The sequence below is a fragment of the Schistocerca gregaria genome, chromosome 3, assembly GCF_023897955.1.
Source record: "Schistocerca gregaria isolate iqSchGreg1 chromosome 3, iqSchGreg1.2, whole genome shotgun sequence".
Lineage (NCBI taxonomy): Eukaryota > Metazoa > Arthropoda > Insecta > Orthoptera > Acrididae > Schistocerca > Schistocerca gregaria.
In genome coordinates, this window is record NC_064922.1 from 196,482,374 (window position 1) to 196,506,750 (window position 24,377).

At 45.6% G+C, this 24,377-nt stretch overlaps 1 protein-coding gene across 2 annotated transcripts in view; it reads right to left on the bottom strand.

Moving 5' to 3' along the window:
- The window catches only part of LOC126355753 (arylsulfatase B), a 314,105-nt gene that overhangs the window by 263,127 nt on the left and 26,601 nt on the right, over nucleotides 1-24,377 (bottom strand). Inside the window, exon 1 of one of the 2 annotated variants that reach the window (XM_050006143.1) lies at nucleotides 20,761-21,182. The exons of the other annotated variant lie outside the window; for it this stretch is intronic. Within the exon in view, the coding sequence (XP_049862100.1) occupies nucleotides 20,761-20,883 (123 nt within the window). The 5' untranslated portion in view covers nucleotides 20,884-21,182. Of the gene's footprint in view, nucleotides 1-20,760; nucleotides 21,183-24,377 lie in introns of those variants that run through there. 2 annotated transcript variants of the gene reach the window in all.

The following is a 24,377-nucleotide window of genomic DNA, read 5'->3' on the forward strand; positions in this document are numbered from 1 at the left end:
CTAATTTGCTTGGTCGTCGTCTCGAAATCAAATGGGCTGAATCTGGAGGGGAGCTCGTAGATCTCCGCCGGCTAGAGTGCGCTGTCGTCTGTGTCGGTCTCGTAGTGCCAACCTACGAACTTGCACCTACGCCGTGGCATCGTAGCTATCGATACCACACTTATAATAGCGGTGGACGAGATTTGAAGTACTTTCGTCGTAAAATTCTGCCGCCAGAGACTTCAGCCAGTGAGTCACGCCCGCCTGGAGTTCCGCGTCGTCATCAAAGTGCTGTGTTGCAAGCCAGTTCTTCATCTTGGGAAAAAAGTGGAAGTCGCTTGGTGCAAGATCGGGGCTGTAGGGCGGATGAGAGAAAATTTCCCATTTGAATGAATTTGGGAGTTCTTTATTGTGGTTTGCCCTGTGAGGTCGCGCATTGTCGCGCAAAACCAAAATTTTGGCCGTCAGCTTTCCACGGCGTTTGTTTTGAACTGCTCTTCTACGGCTGTGACAGTTTGGCAGTACCGGGCAGAATTTATGGTTGCTGCACGTTCGAGAAAATCAATGAGAAGCACACTTTGCCTATCCCATAACACTGGCGCCATCAACTTCCTTACTGAGAAGGTTTGCAAACATTTTCTTGGTTTTTGGGGGGACCTTGTGTGCCCCCATTCCATGGACTGTAATTTTGTCTCACAATTCACGTGTTTCATCCAAGTCTTGTCACCGGTTACGATATGATCCAGTAATGAATCACTATGTCTATGGTAGGCCTCCAGAAATGTCAATGTTGGTCCCATTTGCTGTTCTTTATGGTGCTCAGTAGGCATTTTGGGCACCCATCGTGCACAAAATTTGTGGTAGCTTAGCTTTTGAGTGACAATTTCAAACAACGAAGTCCGTGAAACTTGTGGAAAAGAAAGCGAAAGCTCCGTTATTGTGAAGCGATGGTTTTCACGAATCATTTCATCAACTTTAGCAACGAGATCGTCAGTCACAATGCTCAGGATTCCACTCAGCTCTTCATCACGAACGTTGGTTCGGCCATTTTTAAACCAAATGCACTATTTCCGGACGCAACATTCACTCATTACGTTGTTTCCGTACACTTCGCACAGTTCACGATAAATTTCTATAGGTTTTAGGTTTATTTGCCAACAAAAACCTTCTCACAGACCGCGCTTCACAACTGGCGGGATTTGCGATAGCAGCGCACATTTCGAATTCGAATATCGAAAAAAACCAGACGCGCAGAGCCGTTCCCGCTATCACGAATGGATGCCGATTGAGCTGCCGAGCACGCACATAGCAAAATATACGCGAATGACGCGCACCTATCGGCGTCAGAAGGAAACGTTCCCTACTTTCTGAGTAGCCCTCGTATTTTTCGTTATGACACCTGCTTAACGCTCCTTATGGTATGTTTTTTAGCCATAGACGAAACAGAATGCTGAGTGCTTATTCCCCACTCTTCACCCCCCACCCCCCACCACCCCACATACTGAAGCTTCTCCACGCTCCAAATTAGGAAATACGCAGAATGAAGGCAATAGAGCACCTTTGTATACAGTTTTCTTGATGTTGATGACGCCATAGAACACACGGTCTGGAACTGCGGCCGGCCGGAGTGGCCGTGCGGTTCTAGGCGCTACAGTTTGGAACCGAGAGACCGCTCCGGTCGCGGGTTCGAATCCTGCCCCGGGCATGGATTTGTGTGATGTCCTTAGGTTAGTTAGGTTTAAGTAGTTCTAAGTTCTAGGCAACTGATGACCTCAGAAGTTAAGTCGCATAGTGTTCAGAGCCATTTGAACCATTTCTGGAACTGCGCCCACCGACAGTCGGCCCCAGCACAGCGTCTCAGCCTTTAACTAGGCCCTGAGAACCCATGGCAAAGTGGAACAATGTGGTTGCTAACTTTCCGTATATGACATGGATTACTCCACCACCACAGCACTACCATCCATGCCCTCTCCATTACATACTTGTACGAGGGGCGCTCAATAAGTAATGCAACACATTTTTTTCTGAAAGCAGTTTGGTATAAGTCAAGATTCGAATACACCGTTTTATTCCTTACTCTTTTGACTAGGAACACTATTTTCAACACTATCTCCGTTCACTGCGACGGCCTTACGCCACCTTGCTGGCTGCGCCTGTATGCCGACATGGTACCGCTAAGATGGAAGGCGCGAGATCCTGGCTGTATGGTGGACTAACAAGAACGGTTTAGTGGAGTTTTGTGAGCAGCTCTCTCGCGTGCAGGCTTGTATGAGACATTGAGTTGCCATGGAAGGGATTTTTGTTTGTATTTTTGTGCCGACGAATACGCTGAATTCGTTTCTTCAATTTATTTAGGGTAGCACTTCAAAGTTCCATCATGAGGGAAGGCGTCAAACAGCCAGAAGATCTTCGCCATGACTTTACCGGCCAGATGTGTGGCTTTGAACTTTTCCTTCGAAGGAAAGATGGTGTGGTATCACTTCATGGAGAGACCTCGTTACGATGATGACAGACGCCTCGCCCAAAGAGTCAACGTGCTTTTGTTCACTGCCAGGTCTTCATAGGCGTCCTGCACGCGCCTATGAATATCTGCGATGTTCTGGTTTTCCGCCAACTCAGTGACAGTTCTCTGTTTGGAACGCATCTCCGTTATAGGCTGAAATGATAATTAAATCAAGACCCTCAGCTGTCGACAGGCGTTGATATATATCAATGTGTGCCCCGACCGGGTCTCGAACCCAGGATGTTCTGCTTCCAGCCGCGCCACCGAGGACACAGAGGATAGTGCGACTGAAGGGATTTATCCCTTGCACGCTCCCCATGAGGCCCACATTTGCAGATACTAGAAAAGCGTGCCCGTTGCGCTGCCGTATTTGACCACGAATGGCACCTGTGCAGTGTCCATAGTGTGTTACGAGTGGCAGTCGTTGTAAGTGTGGTTGTGAGTGCACGAGAATTTGGGTAAATTGGTGGTGCTCGAATGGTGTGTGCTTCTGAAACCAAGTAGCAGAAGTTTTTGGTGTGTCAACGACTTATACCGCATACAGTGGAAGCGGAGAAACATCACCCACTAAGTCACAACGCACACTAAAGTGTGTGTCGATTCATCGAGACAGACGGTCACTGAAGAAGACTGTGACGAAAAATAAGGGGACGGTAGATGAAAAACTCACATGAAGCGACGAACAGTTCTACAACAACACATCAACGATGTAAATGCCCTAAACATTGAAGCCTGGTCCCGAGGTCATAAAACCTGGACCTTGAAGCAATGAAAGAAACTCGTTTGGTCGGATGAGTTTTATTTGATGCTGTTTCCAACCTCTGGCTGAGTTTACGTTCCAAGAGTGAAACAAGGCAGGGGTTCAATGATGATTTGGGCAGCGAGAACCTCGTGCTTCATAGGCCATATGGTTAATCTGCAATGTCACTTTAGTACAAAGGACTGAATGACCGTTTTGGCTGATTAAGTTCATACCACAGTACAATGTTTGTTCCCCATTGGTGGCATTGTATTCCAAAACGATAGAGCCCCATGTTCATACAGCACACGTCGTCCAGGGGTGATTTTGTGAGTAAGAGGATGAATCGTCGCACCTCCCCTGACCACTAGGGGCACCAGATGTCAGTATTATTGAGCCTTTGTGGTCCACTTTGGAGAGACTGATGCGTGAGCGTTATTTATCACGTTCATCGTTACCTATTTTGCAGGAATAATGGCATAAGATTGCCTTGAAAAACAAACCGGCCCTCATTCTGAGGCTACCGCAAGCTGTTTTGAAGGCTAATGGTTTTCCTACACTGCATTAGGCACGGTAATGTGTTGTGTTTGGGTGCTTCCGTATTTTCGTCCGCTCACTACAATTTCACGTGAGTGTCAATATTACCCGCCGGAACTGCAGCGTTTCCCTCTTACTTGCCACTTGTCGTGTGGCGTCTGTCTCGTATATCAGTAAATAATAGTGGGAGCACTATTATTAGCTGATATTTTTACAAGATGGTGCTTCTACATTTGGAATTTCGTGGGGTGGCAATATTTTTCTTAATTTATGGCCAATTTTAAGCTTGATGTCCTGCAATACACGTTAATGACATAAATCCAGTCACTTGAAACTGACGTAAAAGGCCGAAACCTGAGTCGTAACAACAATACAGTCAAATGGCTGTGATCATTTAAAAATCTGCAGTGATGACAGAGATTGGAATACATCCAGCAAATAATTGAGGATGTAAGGTGCAAGGATTCCTTTGAGATGAAGGGCTTTCACTGGAGAGGAATTCGTGGCATGAGCATCTAACCAAATCAGGAAAGATGTTGACCAGGTTTGATTTCAGCGTGAGATCTAGCAGTTGCATGCACTTTCATGGGGTTATGACGAAATTGTCAGAGGATAAACCGCTGTCCTCTATAGGATGACACGGAAATGTTTTAATTTAAAATCAGTGTGTTTCGGATGCTGAGCTGGAGGGCTACTAACGGCCGACTCTTCGACGCTTCATTTTCTTCGGCGAGCGAGCGTTGTAGCGTGTGACTCGCACGCTGCTTGTCCCAGGCGGAAGCAGGCGCACTATGTTATGCTGTCCTACACTACGACTCATCTGGCGCTGCTGCACAGAAAGAAACCTGTGACTCACACAAAAGCACGCGCTGCGCTAGCGCTGCCTGCGTCCCAGTGCGCGCCTGGCCTAATTCTGTCAATAGACTACCGCTCCCCTACTTTCCAGGCGTCAAAGAAGCCACCTGCATACCTCGTTAGACTGGCACACGTTTCTTCTTGGAGTGCCAGACCGGGGAGGTATGTAGCAGAGCTTCTTTAGGTAGAGGTACCGGTAGAAGTAAAACTGTGAGGTGCCGTCGTGAATAGCGCCCTAGGTACCTCAGTCATTAGGGCGTACTTAATTCATTACATAATAAATTACAAGCTGAAGGTATTTTCTGCAATCTGTATGAACCACAAAACCCATCTGAATGAATTAAACTGTGTGAAAAATTAATATATTATTAAATAAAAAAGAACTATAAACTACACAAACTTGAAGTCCTAGAAGGGAAAATCATTCGAATAACACTTGGACCACCAAAAAATTCAGAGGTATGGAAATTAAGAAGCAGTGAAGAAGTTAATCGCAACATAGAAGACATTAAACCACGAAAGAGACGACTGCTATTTTTTAGACACTTATACAGAATGAAGAGCACCAGGTTAACCAAACAGATTTTTAAATATCTTTGGGACAAGCCTGGATTCAAGAAGTTAGGAAAGATTTGGAAAGAAACAACATAAGTGAAAAAGATGAACAGAAAGAGGGACTTTCAAGAGGTAAGTGTTAAAAATGGACAGTGTCAAGATGTTCCGAGGAGAGAAAAAGGATACATAGTGAAAAGATGAAAGAATGCTGGAGTAAAAGGAAAGAACAACAAAGAAGGAAGCATTGAAATTGGTGCGTGGTCCTTAGATGACCCAAACGAAGAGGGAAAGAACAAAAAAGAAGCAATAAGAGCACATGTAACATTGTCGGCGGGTATGTAATTCATTCGAGTTGTGTGACTTCTGAAATTTTCCCGGCGCATTTTTTCTTCTAATAATTTCCGGTTATGCAGCCGGATCCCGTCGACATTCTGCCACGATATTTCGGCCCAGATACGTTCGGCCATCATCAGGTGAGTACACAACTACTAAAGAGCCGAGGTGCTGGAGAAATTGCTTCATTATTTAGTTCATTACGTAGATCACATAACTAATGAGGAGGTATTGAACAGGATTGGGGAGAAGAGGAGTTTGTGGCACAACTTGACAAAAAGAAGGGACCTGTTGGTAGAACATGTTTTGAGGCATAAAGGGATCACAAATTTAGCATTGGAGGGCAGCGTGGAGGGTAAAAATCGTAGAGGGAGACCAAGAGATAAATACACTAAGCAGATTCAGAAAGATGTAGGTTGCAGCAAGTACTGGGAGATGAAGAAGCTTGCACGGGATAGAGTAGCATGGAGAGCTGCATCAAACCAGTCTCAGCACTGAAGACCACAACAACAACAACTTGAGAACATCAATATCACGATGGAGATTGAAAAAGATGGCACTTTACCATTTCTAGACGTGCTAGTACGCCGTAAAAATGATGGGTCATTAGGACATTCTGTGTACAGGAAACCGACTCACACAGATCTGTTTCTCCAGGCGTCAAGCTGCCATCATCCAGCACAAACAGCCGGTGTTCTCAGTACCTTAATACATCGAGCGCGTGTAATATCGGATGATGAAAACCTCCACGCAGAATTAGAACACTTGGAGAAGGTTTTTAAAGAGAATGGCAACACTTCACGGCAAATAAGGAAGGCCATGTGCAACTGTCATAACAAGAAGCAGCGCACTGAGGACGCTGATGACGACTATAAATCAACTGCGTTCCTTCCATACGCCGGGAATGTGTCGTCGAAAATAGACAGATTACTGAAGAAAAATAAAATCAAGGTTATCTTCCGTCCACCAGCAAAGAACCAAGCCCTGGTTTGATCCGTTAAAGATGATTTACAACTGAAGAAAGCAGGCGTCTACAAAATTCCTGTGAATGTGGCTCAGCATATATTGGCCAGACGACAAGAACTGTCCATGAACGATGTACAGAACGTGAAAGATACACCCGTCTGCGGCAACTGTCAAAATCGGCAGTAGCAGAGCACCGTATTTCTTTGGGACATTCAATGGAATACAATGGAACAAACATTTTAGCTCCTGTTTCCGGACTTCGGGATTCTGTAATCAAAGAATCAGTGGAAATACGTCTAGCCGATAATCTTATAAATCGTGACAACGGCTTTCAGCTGGATAAAAATTGGAGTCCTGTTATTAAAATTATAAAATCACAGCGGAATCGACGGCGTCACTCGATACTCAATGCCTAGATGATCTTTTACTTTCACCACCGAGGGCAGCACGTACAACTCGGCTATGCCGCGCATGTTGTAAGTAGGCTGTTTAGGTTTTTTTATTGGTAACGCCACATAGCGCTCTGTATGAAAAATCACTGGCTGTGCTGTGTGCAGTCAGTGGCTGGTTGGCATTGTTGTAATACTCGCCATTGTAGTGTTGGGCGGCTGGATGTTAACAGCGCGTAGCGTTGCGCAGTTGGTGGTGAGCCGCCAGCAGTGGTGGTTGTGGGGAGAAAAATGGCGGAGTTTTGAAATTTGTAAGACTGGATGTCATGAACTGCTATATATGTTATGACTTTTGATGATATTAAGGTAAATACATTGTTTGTTCTCTATTAAAATCTATCCCTATCAGTAGTTAGTGCCTTCCGTAGTTTAAATCTTTTATTTAGCTGGCAGTAGTAGCGCTCGCTGTATTGCAGTAGTTCGAGTAACCAAGATTTTTGTGAGGTAAGCGATTTGTGAAACGTATAGGTTAATGTTAGTCAGGGCCATTTTTTTTTGTAGGGATTTTTGAAAGTCAGATTGCGTTGCGCTAAAAATATTGTGTTTCAGTTTAAGCACAGTCTTGCACAATTTTTCAAAGGGGACGTTTCAATGTCAACACCTGACGCATGCGCTGTAGGATGCCAGTACATTTCGCATGCTCGAGATACGGCATAAATACCGCGACTGCACCTGGGCTTTTCAGTAGTTGTGTACTCACCTGATGATGGCCGGACGTCTCTGTGCCGAAATATCGTGGAAGAAAGTCGACGGAATCCGGCTGCATACCCGGAAATTATTAGAAGATTAGAGTTGTAAGTACCTGTGACAGGTGAATTGTGTTTAATGTTGTTACCAGTCATGGTAAGGTGCATAAGGGACGTGAACAGCGTCAGATATTGTGTGATCACAGAGAAGAAACACGGATATGCCGCCAACTCGTGTGGGACAGTGTTATCAAAAGATGCCATATTTTATAAGGGACCTAATGTGTGGCCGCCTGGTCGAATGGTGCAATATCCGGATTTCTGGCCACTCAGGTGTGAAAGTGGCCCCATGTTGGAGTGTATGTGAGTGTGAGGGCGGAGATACTCGTCGCCAAGGTTCTGATCGGCCACGGCAGACTACCACAAGGCAGGATCGCCGTACTGTACAGCAAGCCTGCCATCTCAGAACAAATCATGGACGTCATGCAACATTCTGTCATACCGCACACTGAAGACTAACGGTAGTCGGAACAGGGAAATGCCGTCACATGCACAGAGTGCCGTTAACATCACAACATAAACGAGTGTTTTTGGAGTGAAGTTGTGGCCAGGAGGCATGGACTGCTCGTGTAAGGAGTCGCATTGAATTTAGCGATGAACCGTGGTTCTGACCAAACCTGGATGACCATCTTCGGCAACCATGGAGGCGACTTGGGGAGAGATCCCATTCTTTCACCGTTGTAGAGAGGCACGGATATGGCGAGGGTGGCCATAGGATATGACTTTAGGTCATGACTTGTAGTTGAGGGAACTCTGACACCACAGTGGTACGTCACACACAACCTGCGTCATATGTCACCCCTCATACAATAGCATTGTGGTGCGATTTTTCAACAGGACAGTTCTCATCCACTCATGGAACTGTCTACGTGATACTGAGGTCCTCCTGAGACCAGGAAGATCCACATATCTCTCACCAATAGGACATGTGTGCGACCCGGTCAGACATCAATTTCGTCCCAACGCCGGTATACACGATGTAAAGAACCAGTTACAAAAGTCGTGTGCCTGCTACAATCAGAAGAGTATGCAACGGCTTTGACACCCTTCTCAACCGAATCAGTGCTTGCAACTAAACCAGAAGGGGTCCAGTGTCAAACTGACAGGTGGCCTCATGCTACCAAGTTCGTTGTAGATTTGACTCGATTTCGCAATTACTGAAATAACATCACATACCCTGTCAATCCGTGATGTTTCATTCTGTTTGCTGCTCCGTTTGTGGGTGCCTCACTCTTTTTGCAGACATTGTAGGATACTATTGTATCACTAGGTGTGCTACATAAAGTCATATCTCACAAATAGGAAACAAAGGGTGTCAGTGCAAGAGATCAATGGGCTAAGTCATAGTCGCACTCGGAAGTAGTTGTGGCTGTCCCACACTTCAGGGTCAGTGCTTTTTCTTGCGTAAATTAATAACCTCCCGTCAGTTGCACTGCCAGATATAAGTTGGGTCTATTTTAGGATTCCTGCATAATTTAATAACCTATCACCTGATATGAAACTTCCTGATAGAGTACTTGACTGTGAAAGCAAAGGTCTTGAGTTCGAGTCTAGGTCCGGCATAGAGTTTTAATGTACCAACAAGTTTCATAGCAGCGCATACACCGCTGCAGTGTGAAAATTTAATTCTGGAAACACCTCCCAGGCTGTGGCTAAGCCATTTTCCTGCAATGTCCTTTCTTCTAGAAGTGCTAGTTTTACAAGTTCCCGCAGGAGAGTTTCTGTGAAGTTTAGAAGGTGGGAGACGAGGTACCGGCGGAAGTAAAGCTGCGAGAGGAGGTCGCTAATCGTGCTTGGGTAGATCAGTCGGCAGAGCACTTGCCCGAGAAGGGCAAAGGTCCCGAGTCTGCTTTGTTTGCAGATGATACAAGTATCACAATAAATAGCAAGTGGAGCATAGCTGTAGAAAGGGCTAGTAACGAAATTTTCTTTGATATTAATAACGCCGGCCGCGGTGGTCTCGCGGTTCTAGGCGCGCAGTCCGGAACCGTGCGACTGCTACGGTCGCAGGTTCGAATCCTGCCTCGGGCATGGATGTGTGTGATGTCCTTAGGTTAGTTAGGTTTAAGTAGTTCTAAGTTCTAGGGGACTGATAACCACAGCAGTTGAGTCCCGTAGTGCTCAGAGCCATTTTTTGATATTAATAAATGGCGAGGGAATTAGATTGGGAAACGAGACACTAATGGCCGAAGTAGAGACGATAAAAATGTGGACTGGCAATGACAAGAAAAGTGTTTCTGAAGAAGACAAATTTATTAACATCAAAGATAGATTTAAGTGTCAGAAAGCCTTTCCCGAAACTATTATTATGAAAGTGAAACATGGAAGATAAACAGTTTAGACAAGAAGAGAATAGAAGCTCTTGAAATGTGATGCTCCGGAAAAATGCTGAAGATTAGATGGGTACATTACGCAACTAATGAGGAGTTACTGATTAGGACGGGGCAGCAAAGAAATTTGTGTCACAACCTGACTACAAGAAGGGATCTGTAGGCGTAACACATTCTGAAATATTAAGATATCACCAATTTTGTACTGGAGTTTGGGTAAAAAGTGTAGAGGGAGAGCGAGAGATGCGCGACCGCTACGGTCGCAGGTTCGAATCCTGCCTCGGGCATGGATGTGTGTGATGTCCTTAGGTTAGTTAGGTTTAAGTAGTTCTAAGTTCTAGGGGACTGATGACCTCAGTAGTTAAGTCCCATAGTACTCAGAGCCATTTGAACCATTTTTAGAGCGAGAGATGAATGCAGTAAGCAGATTGAAATGGCTGTAGGCTACAGTCGTATTTTGGAGATGAAGATGCTTGTACAGGATAAAGCAGCGTGAAGAGCGGCATCAGACCAGCCTGCGGACTGAAGACCACAACAACAACACATAAATAATGAAACCCTCTTCCAACAAACAGGTCACTATTAACTAAGAACAATCTGCATAAAGACTGAAAGGCACTTTTGTTAGTCCAAAAAGGGTTTCACTATTAAACAACACACACATTCGATTACTTGCCAGCAACCACAAAAAACTTACCTACAAATAAGTTCAGTTTAAGAGGAATATGAAAAGCTCACTTGTGGCCAACTCCTTGTACTTCAATCACCAATTTCTAAACATAACCAGTTAACTGATACTATCATTATTATTACTGTATTTTTATTAATATCGCATAACGTGAAAACTCTGAAATATTTCACGTGCACGAGGATCTCGTCAATGCGGATCTAATCCAACCGAATACCGTTCCGGCCCACAGTTTCATCCTTTCAGGAAGATACGTGTTTGATTAACGATGACGTATCTGTCATCGATTTTACGTCGTGGGGGACGAGAGAAAAAGAGACTGCTAGTACAGCACCTCCGTCAACTGAAATCGCAATTCCGTCGAACGCTCTAAGATGACAACTCAGCTGTTTCGTTTTAAGTCGGTCGCCGCCGCCATTGACTTCCGGCGTTTTCCCCTATCTCTTGGTGGGCGCCACTCACTAGACAGCTCGACACTTTCTGTGATAAGAGTGCCAACAGATAGTCCCTCGAAGCAGCGAGGGCCTATTTGCGCAGCGTTACCGCCTTCACTCTTTCATTTAAGGCATCGGTCAATGTGTTGTGTTAAGTTTCTCAAAGACTTGTTGAGTTCGCTGGGAGACAGTACGGGATATATACATATAAAACAAGAGAAAACGATGTTGACGGAATAATATCTTTCAAATTCTGTAGGTGGTAGGGGTAAAATACAGGGAGCGAAATTTGTACAGAAACTATATGGCAGTTATAAGAGTCGAGGGACATGAAAGGGAAGCAGTGGTTGGGAAGGAATGGAGACAGGGTTGTAACCTATCCCCGATGTTATTCAGTCTGTATATTGAGCAAGCAGTAAAGTAAACAAAAGAAAAATTCGGAGGTGTTAAAATCCATGGAGAAGAAATACAAATTTTAAGTTTCGCCGATAACATTGTAATTCTGTCAGAGACAGCAAAGGACTTGGAAGAGCAGTTGTACGGAATGGTCATTGTCTTGAAAGGAGGATATAAGATGAACATCAACAAAAGCGAAACGAGAATAATGGAATGTAGTCGAATTTAGTCGGGCGATGCTGAAGGAATTAGATTAGGAAACGAGACACTTAAAGTAGTAAAGGAGTTTTACTATTTGGGGAGCAAAATAACTGATGATGGTCGAAGTAGAGAGGATATAAAATGTAGACTGGCAATGACAAGGAAAGCATTTCTGAAGAAGAGAAATTTGTTAACATCGAATATAGATTTAAGTGTCAGGAAGTCGTTTCTTAAAGTATATGTGTAGTGTGTAGCCATGTACGGAAGTGAAACATGGACGATAAATAGTTTGGACAAGAAGAGAATAGAAGCTTTCGAAATGTGGTGCTACAGAAGAATGCTGAAGATTAGATGGGTAGATCACATAACTAATGAGGAGGTATTGAATAGAATTGGGGAGAAGAGGAGTTTGTGGCACAACTTGACTAGAAGAAGGGGTCGGTTGGTAGGACATGTTCTGAGGCATCAAGGGATCACAAATTTAGCATTGGAGGGCAACGTGGAGGGTAAAAATCGTAGAGGGAGACCAAGAGATGAATACACTAAGCGTATTCAGAAGGATGTAGGCTGCAGTAGGTACTGGGAGATGAAGAAGCTCGCACAGGATAGAGTAGCATGGGGAGCTGTATCAAATCAGTCTCAGGACTGAAGACCACAACAACAACAACAACAACAACAACGGAAACAATCATTGATAACATTATTTAATTGGATAGATAAAAAATCCTCTCACCAAGCGGCGGCAGAACGCACACATGAAAGACTGTTGTGATTGGCAAGTTTTCGGAGCCAGTGGCTCCTTCTTCAGCCAAAAGGGTTGAAGGGCAAAGAAGAAGGGTGAAGGAAAAGGACTGGAGAGGTCTAGGAAAAGGGGTAGATTTTGGGAAAGTCACCTAGAACTGCGGGTCAGGGAAGAGTTACCGCACAGGATGAGTGGATAAGCTTGCGCTCAACGAGTAGGTTACCAGCTGCTACTTACTATAATAAGCGGAAGAAATGAGGTTAAAAAAACATCTAAAACAGAAAAGGCAGTGTCACTTAAAGTGGCAATAAATAAATGTTCTATTAAACGGAGATACTACAAGAAGAATGCTAAAATAGGGACATTCGGGAATGTGGCTGGATGATCACTTACAAGAAACATGGACATGAAACCACGCTGATAACACATTAAAAACTACTTTCTAAAATTTCAGTCAGAAAGTCGGACTTTTCACAGGACCTTAAAAATTTTTGTCTCATTCGTCTCGTTTTGATTTGAAATTAACGGGAAATCTACAGGTAATTTAACAGCTGCCCTTTTACCTGAAAATAACAGTCAAGTTAAACTTGGAGAACTGCGATTGCACGCTATGAACAGTACACATTGGATGGTCGTGCTGGACCAACAGTCCAAGTGTCATACGGCTATGTCCTCATCTCGTCTGGTGCGCCTGGAAAGAAGTCACGACCGCATTGTTGTTAGTAGACACTGCTTATGGTCTGTAATTTTCAGCCATTCTTCATACACTCCAAGCAGCGGAAAAAAAGACGCAGGAAGCAACTTTCCGAATTGGACGGAGATCGAGCGATGTGATTTACATGTGCAGACAAACAAACGATTACGGTTTCAGAACAATTCGATAAATTATTCAAGAAGAACAGCTCTACACACAGAACAAGTCAATAACTTCTTGGTCCGCCTCTGGCCATTGTGGAAGTAGTTATTCGGCATGGCATTAATTGACAGAGTTTCTGCAAGTCCTCCTGAGCGATATATCTTGGCAAATTCTGTCTTTTTGGCGTCTTAGATCGCCAAAATCCCCGTAATGGTTGGAGGGGCCCTGTCCACAGTGTTACAGAAGTGCGCACCACAAATGGGGAGAGATCTAGCGTCGTTTTTGGTCAAGGTAGGATTTGCAAATACGAAGACAAGCAGCAGAAACTCTAGCCGTGTGCAGGCGGACATTATTTTGTTGAAATGTAAAGCGTGAATGTCTTGCTATGAAGGGAAACAAAAAAAAGAAGCGTTGAATATTGTCGACGTACCGTAGTGTTTTGCCTCGGAGGTCAACGACAGTGGTCCTGTTATGAAAAGAAATGTCAGCTGAGACCATCACTTTTAGTTGTTGGTCCGTATGGCGGGCGACAGTCAGGTTGTTATGCCACCGATGTCCTGGGCGTTTCCATACACGCCTTCTGCTTGGTATCTCATTGACTGAACAAGGACTGCAGTGATGAATCCCGCTTCGAAATGAGCCCCAATGACCAGTGAAGACGCGTTTGGAGACCCTCCGGGTAGCTCTCGGATACCAAACTGACGGTCGCCAACCATACGACCTGACAACGAGGAGTCACTGTCAGGGGTCCCATTTCTTTTCATAGCAGGACTTCTTTGGTCGTCGTCAGGGGCACCCTTACAGCACAGCGGTACGTCGCAGGTATTCTACGCGCGATTTTGTTGCCCTTCATGACAGGTCACCCAAGGCTTACACTTCAGCAAGATAATGCCCGCCCGCACGAGGCGATAGTTTGCACTGCTTGTCCTCGGGCTTGCCAAACCCTACCTTTGCAAGAAAGGCTGTCGGATCTCTCCCCAAATGAGAACCGTTGAACGTTATTGACAGGGCCCTACAACCATCTCGAACGTTTGACGATCTAATGCGCCAATTGGACAAAATTTGGCACGATAGTCCTCAGGACGACATCCCACAACGTTATCAATGAATGACAAGCCAAATAACAGCTTGCATAATGGCCAGAGGTGGATCAAGACGTTATTGGCTTGCTCAGTTTGTGAAGCTGTTTTTCTTGAATGAATCATCCAATTGTTCTGAAACTGTGCTTGTCAGCATATGTACATCACATCACTCAATTTCCGTGCAATTCGGGTAATTCCTTAGTGACGCGTCTGTACTAAATGGGAAACGATAAAAACTCTTGAGTTATATCTAGAGCCGACTTCCTATTATATGGATGATTTTGTGTTATCAAATACCTTTTATGACATGAAAGTCTCTCAGTGAATTATGGATCATTTAAAGAAAATTCTAGTTCTAGGTTATATGCAAATATGCCAGTAAAGAAAGCTCGCAAGGATACTACCCACTGCGAGATCACTGTTCCGCATGTAAAACAAGGCAAGAGTGGAGATTTTAAGCATTTATTTTCTCCCTTTAATGAGGAGGAACACAAAGAGCGCACAGAAGCGGTGAAGAGAATGGAGCACAGGAACTAATATAACATGCATACCGTGGAAAATTCTACTAGGTACCTAGCTCTGCAGTGAAAAATTTCATAGATCTTAACAGTTTTAATAATTAGATCTTTCTTATTCAATATTACTACTTTTTTGACTATTTAATACCCTTTCCAATGGTCCCCAAAATTTAGTCCATCTCGAGTCGAAAGATGTGTCCCACATAAAATAATGATGTTAACTCTAAATCAACAGCCAAACAATTACTGTAGCAAATAAAAAATACAGGCATTATTGAACAGATTAAGTAACAATGCAGTCATTTCCTTTACAAAGCAGCGTCAACAGATCCATAACTACATCATTTCTCACGTATCTTACCAGTTTCCAAGTAGCGATACACATAATTGCTCACATAACAACTCATTGGAGATAGAAGAATCTGGTAAAACATAATTATATAACGACATATTACAAAGATAAGACTGATGTTTCTGCATTTCCCAATGAATATTGTTGGTTATCGTCCTCTGTGGTTGAAAATAAACTACTGGCCATTAAAATAACCTCCCCAAGAAGAAATGCAGATGATAAACGGCTATTCATTGGACAAATATATTATACCAGAACTGACATGAGATTACATTTCCACGCAATTTCGGTGCATAGATCCTGAGAAATCAGTACCCAGAACAACCACCTCTGGCCGTAATAACGGCCTTGATACGCCTGGGCATTGAGTCAAACAGAGCTTGGATGGCATGTACAGGTACAACTGCCCATGCAGCTTCAACTCGATACGACAGTTCATCAAGAGTAGTGACTTGCGTATTATGAGCCAGTTGCTCGACCACCATTGACCAGACGTTTTCAGTTGGTGAGAGATCTGGAGAATGTGTTGGCCAGGACCGCAGTCGAACGTTTTCTGTCCGTACAGGACCTGCAACATGCGGTCGTCCATTATCCTGCTGAAATGTAGGGTTTCGCAGGGATCTAATGAAGGGTAGAGCCACGGGTCGTAACACATCTGAAATGTAACGTCCACTGTTCAAAGTGCCGTCAATGCGAACAAGAGGTGACCGAGACGTGTAACCAATGGCACCCATACCATCACGCCAGGTGATACGCCAGTATGGCGATGACGAATACACGCTTCCAACGTGCGTTCTCCGCGATGTGGCCAAACCTGGATGGGACCATCATGATGCTGTAAACAGAACCTGGATTCATCCGAAAAAATGACGTTTTGCCATTCGTTCACCCAGGTTCGTCGTTGAGTACACCATCGCACGCGCTCCTGTCTATGATGCAGTGTCAAGGGTAACCGCAGTCATGGTCTCCGAGCTGATAGTCCATGCTGCTGCAAACATCGTCGAACTGTTCGTGCAAATCGTTGTTGTCTTGCAAACGTCCCCATCTGGTGACTCAGGGATCAAGACGTGGCTGCACGATCCGTTACAGCCGTTTACAGCCGTGCGGATAAGATGCCTGTCATCTTGACTGCTAGTGATACGAGGCCGTTGAGATCCAGCGCGGCGTTCCATATTACCCTCCTGAACCCACCGATTCCATATTCAGCTAACAGTCATTGGATCTCGACCAACGCGAGCAGCAATGTCGCGATACGATAAACCGCTATCGCGATAGGCTGCAATCCGACCTTTAACTCGGTAACGTGATGGTATGCATTTGTGCTCCTTACACGAGACATCACAATAACGTTTCACCAGGCAACGCCGGTCAACTGCTGTTTGTGTATGAGAAATCGGTTGGAAACTTTCCTCGGTCAGCACGTTGTAGGTGTCGCCACCGGTGCCAACCTTGAAGGAATGCTCTGAGAAGCTAATCATCTGCATATCACAGCATCTTCTTCCTGTCGGTTACATTTCGCGTTTGTAGAGCGTCATCTTCGTGGTGTAGCAATTTCAATGGCCAGTAGTGTACCTATAAATCGTATGGGGAAAAATAACATACATTAGCTTACCCACTGTCAATTCAACACCCAAACCATTACCGTAGCATAATAGCTAATAAAAAATATAGACAATATTGAACAGCTTAACTAACACTGAGGTTATTTCCATTACAAAGTAGCGTCAGCAGATTCATAACTATACCTTTTCTCAAGTATCTTACCAGTTTCCAAGCAGCGATTCACATAATCGCCCACATAAGAACTTATTGGACATAGAAGATTCTGAATAAATATGCTTACGTAACGACATATTGCAAAGATAAGACTGATGTTTCTGCATTCCCCATTGAATATTGTTGATGATCGTGTTCTGCGGTTGAACAATATTTCTAAAGCGTGTGAAGTCCCTGACTGTAATCGATATGGAAAGAGGCACCAAAGCAAAGTGCGCAGAGCAGCAGGTGACGAAAGTGAGGCAGCAGGCCAGGTCAGGCCACGCCCTGCACGCATAGCCGTCTGTATAGAAGTGCCAGGGTCGGGCGCAAGTACGTGGTGGCTCGTATTGTTCAAGGCCTGTCTCAATCAGTACTACTGAGCGCAATCGTCCAGCAAGCGCGCTCAGAATTGCACAGTGGCTTCGGAAGGGGTTGGCCATGCCGCTCTACAATATACACTCCTGGAAATTGAAATAAGCGTGAATTCATTGTCCCAGGAAGGGCAAACTTTATTGACACATTCCTGGGGTCAGATACATCACATGGTCACACTGACAGAACCACAGGCACATAGACACAGGCAACAGAGCATGCACAATGTTGGCACTAGTACAGTGTATATCACCTTTCGCAGCAATGCAGGCTGCTATTCTCCCATGGAGACCATCGTAGAGATGCTGGATGTAGTCCCGTGGAACGGCTTGCCACGCCATTTCCACTTGGCGCCTCAGTTGGACCAGCGTTCGTGCTGGACGTGCAGACCGCGTGAGACGACGCTTCATCCAGTCCCAAACATGCTCAATGGGGGACATATCCGGAGATCTTGCTGGCCAGGGTAGTTGACTTACACCTTCTAGAGCACGTTGGGTGGCACAGGATACATGCGGACGTGCATTGTACTGTTGGAACAGCAAGTTCCCTTGCCGGTCTAGGAATGGTAGAACGATTGGTTCGATGACGGTTTGGATGTACCGTGCACTATTCAGTGTCCCCTCGACGATCACCAGAGGTGTACGGCCAGTGTAGGAGATCGCTCCCCACACCATGATGCCGGGTGTTGGCCCTGTGTGCCTCGGTCGTATGCAGTCCTGATTGTGGCGCTCACCTGCACGGCGCCAAACACGCATACGACCATCATTGGCACCAAGGCATAAGCGACTCTCATCGCTGAAGACGACACGTCTCCATTCGTCCCTCCATTCACGCCTGTCGCGACACCACTGGAGGCGGGCTGCACGATGTTGGGGCGTGAGCGGAAGACGGCCTAACGCTGTGCGGGACCGTAGCCCAGCTTCATGGAGACGGTTGCGAATGTTCCTCGCCGATACCCCAGGAGCAACAGTGTCCCTAATTTGCTGGGAAGTGGCGGTGCGGTCCCCTACGGCACTGCGTAGGATCCTACGGTCTTGGCGTGCATCCGTGCGTCGCTGCGGTCCGGTCCCAGGTCGACGGGCACGTGCACCTTCCGCCGACCACTGGCGACAACATCGATGTACTGTGGAGACCTCACGCCCCACGTGTTGAGCAATTCGGCGGTACGTCCACCCGGCCTCCCGCATGCCCACTATACGCCCTCGCTCAAAGTCCGTCAACTGCACATACGGTTCACGTCCACGCTGTCGCGGCATGCTACCAGTGTTAAAGACTGCGATGGAGCTCCGTATGCCACAGCAAACTGGCTGACACAGACGGCTGCGGTGCACAAGGAATCACCAATTAAGTGCTGGAGGGCAGCGTGGAGGAAAGAGGGAGACCAAGAGATGAATACACTACACAGATACAGAAGGATGTATGTTGCAGTAAGTACTGGGAGATGAAGAAGCTTGCACAGGGTAGGGTAGCATGAAGAGCTGCATCAAACCAGTCTCAGGACTGAAGACCACAGCAACAACAACAACCTCTCACCACGGACAACGCAGTGCGACAGTGGACGACGGTCTTCACTTAATGGCCGAGAACAGCCGCGTATGGTCAGAGTTGTCAGTTACAACAGATAAGGAACACTGTGTGAAGTAACCGCATAAATCAATGTGAGACGTACCACGAATATATCTGTTAGAACAGTTCAAATGGTTCAAATGGCTCTGAGCACTATGGGACTTAATATCTATGGTCATCAGTCCCCTAGAACGTAGAAGCACTTAAACCTAACTAACCTAAGGACACCACACACATCCATGGCCGAGGCAGGATTCGAACCTGCGACCGTAACAGTCGCGCGGTTCCGAACTGAGCGCCTAGAACCGCTAGACCACCGCGGCCGGCCCGTTAGATCAGTGCGTTAGTGGGTTATGGGAGCAGACGGCCGACGCGAGTGCCTTTATTAACTGCACGAAATCGCCGCTCCTGCGCTTGTGACCATATGGGTTGGTACCTAGACGACTGGAAAACCGTGGGTGATTAGACAGGTACCAATTTCAGTTGGTAAGAGCTGATGCTAGTGTTCGAGTGTAGCGCATACCCCGTGAAGCCATGGGCCCCAAGTTGTCAACTGTGGAAGCCGGCTCCATAACATTTTAGGCTGTGTTTACGTGGAATGGACTGGGTCCTCTGGCCCAACTGAACCGGTCATAGACTGCAAATGACCATGTTCGGCTACCTGGATACCATTTGCAGCCATTTATAGACTCCATGTTCGCAAACAACTATGGAATTTTTATGAATGACAATGCTTCATGCCATGGGGCCACTATAGTTCGTAATTGCTTTGAAGAACAGTCTGGACAATAAGAGCGAATGATTTCACCACCCAGATTGCCCGACTTGAACTATATCAAACATTTTTGGGACATAGTAGTGAGGTCAGTCCGTGTAAAAAATCCTGCACCTGCAACCCTTTTGTAGTTATAGACTGCTAAAGATGCAGCATGGCTGAATATTTGTTGCGTGGGACTTCCAAGGACTTGTTGAATTCGTGCCACGTCGAGGTAGGTCGGCCGGAGTGGCCGTGCGGTTCTAGGCGCTACAGTCTGGAGCCGCGTAACCGTTACGGTCGCAGGTTCGAAACCTGCCTCGAGCATGGATGTGTGTGATGTCCTTAGGTTAGTTAGGTTTAAGTAGTTCTAAGTTCTAGGGGCTGATGACCACAGCAGTTAAGTCCCATAGTGCTCAGAGCCATCTGAATCATTTTTTAACGTCGAGGTGTTGGACTACGCCGTGCAACAGGAGGTCCGACACGATATTAGAAGGTATCCCATGACTTTAATCACCTCAGTGTATAATTAATGTCGCGGACATATAATGTAATTTGCATTCGACTTGATGCAAAATAATGATATTCACTTTCAAAATCTGCAGTTTTTGGATCTACTTGGAAGTATTATATCTACAAATGTAATAAAATTAATATAAATGATGTTTAGGCTATTTTTGTCTATGTGAAACAGGATAAATAAAATTTCTTTTACAAAAGAATTAATTTCTGTCATTATCTCACGAATATTTGTTTTAAGAAATGCTTGATTCATTTGAGTCAGTCGCCAGAAAGTGCTGTTTAGATTTATGTCTATCTGAGGGTCAGTGGTCCAAAAAAAAAAAATGGTTCAAATGGCTCTGATCACTATGGGACTTAACGTCTGAGGTCATTAGTGCCCTAGAACTTAGAACTACTTAAACCTAACTAACAAAAGCACATGCGACCGTAGCGAATGGTCCAAGAGACTGAAATCAGGAAAGATGTAAAGCAGAGTTAGCCATTGTCAGTACTGATATTTTGATTTGCGGAGAAGAGGCGTAACATACCTGAAGGATTAACTGAATGGGTCCACCACGATCCTGGAGTCCAGTGCTATCTGCTGCTGAGGTGTGAGATGACATCCTGCTTCTGCGAGTGTCTACCAGGATTTCGTTATTCCTCACCATCATAATAATATACACGGCCACCAGAGAACATCAGAAATTAGCACATTGAACAACACAGAATCCCGACGTTGTTCTGTTGGCTGCTGAATACAAGAACGACCTTCAACGACGAGTCCAAGCATGGACCCGTGCGAAAATTGACGAGGTTGTGGTCTGTGGCTGCACTCAATAGTTATCTTTGGACTCAGTGTAAGCAGTCTGGTGGAATTGTGCAAAACACTTTGCGGGAGCCCACTTTAGACATGCTTTCTAAACTTGACAGTCCGAACAGCCGACATGGAGGCTGCGTGGTGGCGAAATACAGTATCAGGCAACGAGGCGAGGCCAGCAAGCGATAAGGGGCTGCGTGGGGCGGATGTCGGGGGCGGCAAGGAGAACTGCGGCTGCGCAGCTCTGACGTTCCATGCAGCAGGCACAATGCGGACAGGCGCCGTATAACCAGTCATTTCGAATGGGGCCACTTTTAATAGAACGTGGGTCAATTAATGACGCTGAGGACACAGCACCTGATGCAACGTCTTCAAAGCAAAAAGTTTCTCTTAATGCTGCACAATCATTGTAACATCTATATCCAACTAAGAAACTGATGTGAGCCGTGAAGAATGCACTCCTGCAGCAGGAGGGAGATATGTACGAGGGTGCACAGTAACTAACGCAAGCTGATTTTATGTAGAAACGCAGTACATCATACACTACTGACCTTCAAAATTGCTACACCACGAAGATGACGTGCTACAGACGAGAAATTTAACCGACAGGAAGATGCTGTGATATGCAATATTAGCTTTTCAGAGTATTCACACTAGGTTGGCGCCGGTGGCGACACCCACAACGTCCTGACATGAGGAAAGTTTCCATCCGATTTCTCATACGAAAACAGCAGTTGACCAGCGTTGCCTGGTGAAACGTTGTTGTGACGCCTCGTGTGAGGAGGAGAAATGCGTACCATCACGTTTCCGACTTTGATAAAGGTCGGATTGTAGTCTATAGCGATTGCGGTTTATCGTATCGCGACATTGCTTCCCGCGTTGGTCGAGATCCAATGACTGTTAGCAGAATATGGAATCGGTGGGTTCAAGAGGGAAATGAGGAACGCCGTGCTGGATCCCAACGGCCTCGTATCACTAGCAGTCGAGATGACAGGCATCTTATCCGCATGGCAGTAACGGATCGTGCAGGCTCCTCTCGATCCCCGAGTCAACAAATTGGGACTTTTGCAAGACAACAACCATCTGAAAGGACAGTTCGACGACGTTTGCACCAGCATCAACTATCAGCTCTGAGACCATGGCTGCGGTTACCCTTCACGCTGCATCATAGACAGGAGCGCCTACGATGGTGTACTTGACGACGAACCTGGGTGCACGAATGGCAAAACGTCATTTTTTCGGATGAATCCAGGTTCTGTTTACAGCATCATGATGGTCGTATCCGTGTTTGGCGACATCGCGGTGAACGCACATTGGAAGCGTGTATTCGTCATCGCCATACTGGCGTATCGCCCGCCGTGATGGTATGGCGTGCCATTGGTTACACGTCTCGGTCACCTCTTGTTCGCCTTGACGGCACTTTGAACAGTGGACGTTGCATTTCAGATATGTTAGGACCCATGGCTCCACCCTTTATTCTATCCCTGCGAAACTCTACATTTCAGCAGGATAATGCACGACCGCATGTTGCAGATCCTGTACGGGCCTTTCTGGATACAGAAAATGTTCGACTGCTGCCCTGGCGAGCACATTCTCCAGAACTCTTGCCAACTGAAAACGTCTGGCCAATGGTGGCCGAGCCACTGGCTCGTCACTACTCTTGATGAATTGTGGTATCGTGTTGAAGCTTAATAGGCAGCTGTACTGTACACGCCATCCAAGCTCTGTTTGACTCAATGCCCAGGCGTATCAAGGGCGTTATTACGGCCGGAGGTGGCTGTTCTGGTTACTGGTTTCTCAGGATCTATGCAGCCAAATTGCGTGCAAATGTAATCACATGTCAGTTCTAGTATAATATATTTGTCCAATGAATACCCGTTTATCATCTACATTTCTTCTTGGTGTAGCAACTTTAATGAGCAGTAGTGTAATTTCCGTTCGTTGCGACGTCTTTACGCCACCTCACTGGGAGGGTTGGTAACAGCCGACTGATCGACTTTGGAACCAACATCTTCCTGCATGAATAACCTCACAGTCATCCGCGCACTGGTTTCCGTGAAGTGCATCCTTCATACGGGCAAACAGACGGAAGTCGGAAGGTGCGAAATCCAGGCTGTAGTGAGGACGTGGACGAGCAGTCCAATGAATTTGTGTGCGCTCCTTCCGGATGCGCAGACTTGTATGAAACCTTGTGTTTTCATGGAGAAGGGGAAGTTCGTTTGCATTTTCTTGAATTACCCGAGAGAGAGCTCAATACACTTGAGAGTCGATTGTTCCACGATGAGGAGGAAATCAAATGGAGTAGCTCCTTCAGATCCACTTATGACAGTCGCCCTGACTTTATGGCTGATGATGCGGCTTTTAAGGTTTTCTTTCGAGGAGATGTGATGTGGCGCCACTCCGTGGATTGCTGTTTTGTTTACGGCTCGAAGTGATGAACCCATGTCTCATCACCTGTGTCGGTGTTCGACAAAAACTGTCGTGATCAACCTCGTAACGCGCAAGCACTTCCGCACAGACCGTCCTTCGTTGCTCATTATGGTCTTCTGTTAGGCGGCGAGGAACCCCAACTAGAGCACAGGTGGGTCAGTATTATCAACAAAGACGTCTATTTGTGCAGCGATGTGTTTGTCATCCGTCGGTCACCTCAAATGGAAGAAGTCCGCACATTCCAACTTCGCAGGAGTCACACCTCTATGCGGCCGGCCGGCACGAGAGAGATGAGATAGGTTTGCACGACCTTGCTGCGATGATGACAGACGCCTCGCCCAACGACTCACCGTGCTTTTGTTCACTGTTAGGTCTCTGTAGACATTCTGCAAGCGTCTATGAATATCTGTTGTAATGGTACTTGAATTACGTAACCATTACGGCACCTCAACTCAACCTCTCGATACTAGCGATATTCTACTGTGTTTCTGTTAACTACTTACTGTTAACTACTGAACATATTTCTGAGACAACATTCAGATTTGATTTCATTATATTGCAAATGATATTGTTCTTATGTGTATTCTTTATTTTGTCACTATGATCTTTGACGTACTTGTAACTCTGATTTTTGGGCGCGTAACCGATTATTAGTTAGTTGTTAGAGAGTCGGACCTTGAAAAAGTCAAGTCTTGGACGTCATGTTGGAAAGACGGATAACGTAGTCAGCTTATAAAATGTGAACTTTAACAGTGAGGAAGATGTTTTCAAGTATGTTTTGTATTGTGAAGTGATGTTTTGTGTGTTACGTGATACTGCAACAAAATAAAAAAAAGAAGTGTAACTTAAAATTCGGAGTGCTGATTACTTTTTTACATCACCATTGTCCTGCAAAAGCGCATCTAAAAACTTTTGAAT